At 38.4% G+C, this 3666-nt stretch overlaps 1 protein-coding gene across 1 annotated transcript in view; it reads left to right on the top strand.

The window, feature by feature from the left end:
- The first annotated feature begins 1688 nt into the window (after nt 1–1688).
- Nucleotides 1689–3666, top strand: part of SRI (sorcin) — a 12371-nt gene continuing 10393 nt past the window's right edge. Inside the window, exon 1 of the mRNA XM_009275727.2 lies at nt 1689–1739. Within this exon, the coding sequence (XP_009274002.1) occupies nt 1689–1739 (51 nt within the window). The remainder of the gene's footprint in view (nt 1740–3666) is intronic.

Below are 3666 nucleotides of genomic sequence, written 5' to 3' on the forward strand. Positions count from 1 at the left end.
TCAGTGCGAACCAAGGTGGGGAAAAGAGCACAGTGCCAATTTCTTGCATAATTAATGCACATCTAACCCTTAATGCTTAGGGTTTTCACCCACAAAGTGGCAAAAATGAGTTTTAGGCTACCTGAGAACAAGCTAGTGCTCTAAATTCCTAGCTCAATGGAACTTTCTACAATAACATGCTGCAGCTCACGTATTAAAACAAAGCCACTGTGCAACTGAAATTTAATTGAGAAGGTAAAGTAGCATAATATATATTCTGACATATCAGAACATACATGCTGACACATATGATTGTAAAAAGTGCTGTACAGAGGGAATGAGATGCCTTATTGCTGAACTTGTTCTGTGCTGCAGTTCATTTTCATACTCTGGCTTCTGTCTGGTGAAAACAGTGCAGATCAGGATCCTGACCCCATGTTATTCAACCAAAGGATTAAAGGAGCTTGCATGACTTGCTCTAGTTCTCATCAATCTGTTTTAAATTATCCAAGTTTTCAGTACCGAAGGTTTTGAAATAAGGTACATGGTAAAGGAATAAAGATCAGTTGTAAAGTGATATGCAAAGTAAGCGGAACTGTAAATGTCTTTTCCAAGTCACTGGCATGTATCACTGTTATCTTCAGATACCTTTATAATGTAATTACAACTCTAGTTAAAGACCATCTTGGGAACCATCCGACTGCAAGCTGTGAGATCGTAGAAATTAATGTTGTTACTGAAAAACTACATTTTAGCTTTAATTCTGTAAAGATCTCATGCCTGGGGAATACATATAGCACCAACTGCTATATATATAGCACCAACTGCTATATTTATAATGAAATGGATGTGGTAAGTTGTGTTATTGCACTGCATTGAATAAAAGCTGATTGTTAGCCTCAAAAATCTCAATATCAAAACCTCACTAGCTGCACCACCCACAGTTAAGGTTATCTTGTCTTAGGCCTTCAGTGATACTCTTGCTGATGCCCCGTGAGTGATGAAAAATTCCCACAATGCTGAACACAGAGGAAAGAAAGAAGGGAAGGAGTATGGAGTAAGGAGGTTGGTCACCACTGAACCATCTGTTAAAGAGGTTGGAGCTGGGAGGGAAAAGTAAGTCTGGAAGTCATATGAGGTTGGAGAAAATTCAGGTAGCTCAAACTGGATAATAAAAATTTTAACTTTTAATCTCCATACTCTCTTTACCTATAAAGTGACAGAAATGCCTTCCCCCTGTCCCTTATCATTGCAAGTACATTATTTGACGATTCCAACATAAAACTTGGCTATTACAGAAAATCCTTGTACAAAATAACTGGCTGCAGAACTGAGTATAAATAATGTGCGGTAAATAGAAAAAGGGTGGTGTCAAAGGGAAGAAAAAGCAGCAGAACAGTGGAGCACCGTTCATTCTGGGCACTGAGTGAGGCATTGTATTAAGGACTTCTGGTCTGTACTATATTTACCTTTCCACTGTTTGAATTTATCCCTCCTCTCAAGTTATGGCAATTAAAAGGGTAAGGAGATTATTTTTTGTCCCTCCTTAAGTAATATACTTATTCTCAAATTTTTATTCCCTCAGATGTCCTAAGTAAACACTTCAGGAAATTTGAACTTTACCCTTTAATTCCCTGTCTCCTCCCTAGCTTCTTTTATTGCAGTTCTGGAAAGGACAAATTCCACACCCGGCTTGCCAGGAAAGCGTGATGCCTCAGCACGCCGCCACCGAGCTCCCAGCCACTACACCAGATGGGAACGTAACTGGCAGCACGGTGTGGCTCAAGGCTTTCAGTTCAGGGTGGCTGAATTCCCACATCACGTGCAAGCTCATGTCAGGGTTAAACGTATCCAGACTTAGTGGGGCAGAGGGAGGGAAGAGGGGCAAGCAGAACGTGTGATTTGTAGTGGGTTTATGCTAGCCTTTGTTCACTGTGAGAAAGCGTGGTACATACAATGAATGTCACCTGTGATCAGATTTTAAGGCAGTAATGCTGTATTACTGTATCTCCGTTTTGAATTCCTTCTTAACGTCGTATTACGAAGAATCCAGCAAAAGCTATGGAATGTAAACTGCACACATAATTTTCATTTTCTAAACAGAATTATTTTACTTAGGTCTTTTCTTAGGAAAAAATACTGAATGATCTCAAAAAAAGGCAATAGTACTAGCATTCTGTGTTGCTTGACTTCAGTCTTCCCACTAGAGGGATTACATATTCTTTGAGAGCTGCAAAATCAGTAGCTATTTATTCTACACAGGTTTCTTACTGGTGTATTTCTAACGCAATGATCTTATTGTAACTTAAAAGGTTACCATAGCTCAGTAGCCCCTCGTTAATCTCGAACAGTCTTCCTTTGGAGCCTTCCTTTTCCTCGGATAAAAACTGAATAAACAAATGCACCACTGCAAACAAAATGCCTACCCAACAAACCATATAAAATACATCACTTTGTTACATCTGTCTCCTAGCTCTTTTGCTTATGTGTGGTTGAATTCAAATAATCTTGCAAATATTAACTACTGAGTGCAGTGTTCATTACCAGTAGTCTCAGCAGAAGCACTGCAAATGGAGGATGACTAGGTATTTATGCCGAGTTCAACTACAAAAAAACCCCCAAACTTATGAAACATGTCTACCTTTTCTATACAGCTACAGTTGTACAGTTTTAGTATCTTTATCTACCAACTGGTCTGAATCTTATCTGTTTTTTTCTCACTAAAGCAGTTAAAAATTCCTCCCTATTATCTTTAAGCCATTGGCAATACATAAATGCTATTTGATACTTTGCTTATCAGTGTATAACTCTTTAAATCTTACCACTTATATTCTTTGCCACTTATTTTCAATCTTTCCAGCCTTTAATATTTTCATCACTGTACCTAGATCCTATTTTAATTAGGAAGGCTTCTTGCCTAGATATTAATATCTGTACTCTAACAAGGTTCAGCACAGGGTCTCCAATAACCTACACTGCACGTGATTAAGTCTGGTAAATAAAACTATTTGACCGTTGCAGAGTTTGAGATCAACAGACGCTTATTCAAATACTCTTGTGAGACAGGTATTTCTTAAGCCGAAATGCTCGCCAGATTCGCTACTTTGTTTCTCAGCTGCCCTGAAAAGATGGGCTTCGTATGTGCTATCCTGTGTGATGAAGGTATTAAAAAATGATTTGTCTCTGTCATTTGGCAACTCTATTGAGTATTAAATTTCACAGAACACCACAGTACTTGTTTTCATGTTACTGGCAACTATTGACAATATCAGTGTAATTGGTGCTGAAATAATAAAAATATATGCTATATAGATATTGTCTGAAAGCCCTGTTTACTGGATGACTTAGAAGCAGAGAAGGGGTGCCTCACTCTTAAAGTTTACTGTAAATTAGCGTGATCAAATTAATAAGGTCCTACACAAATTTACAAAGTTCTTCAGAAATTATGCTAACAAACAGAAAATAAAACGTTGTACTTTCAGATTTCTGACAGACCATTTACCCTGCAAGGTCTCCATCAGTAGATTTGTTTCAGTCATGCAGACTCTAGCAAATAATTTCTCATCCTCTTGCAACTTAATTAAATACCTCTCAACATGAGGAAGTTCTAATACTTTGCGAACAAGCAGTCCGGCTCAGACCGAGCTGCGGCCGGGTTTAGTGTTGTTTTTTCTCTGTGGTGCTGTC

Source organism: Aptenodytes forsteri, unplaced genomic scaffold (assembly GCF_000699145.1).
Source record: "Aptenodytes forsteri isolate BGI_AS27 unplaced genomic scaffold, ASM69914v1 Scaffold172, whole genome shotgun sequence".
In the NCBI taxonomy this organism is placed as follows: domain Eukaryota; kingdom Metazoa; phylum Chordata; class Aves; order Sphenisciformes; family Spheniscidae; genus Aptenodytes; species Aptenodytes forsteri.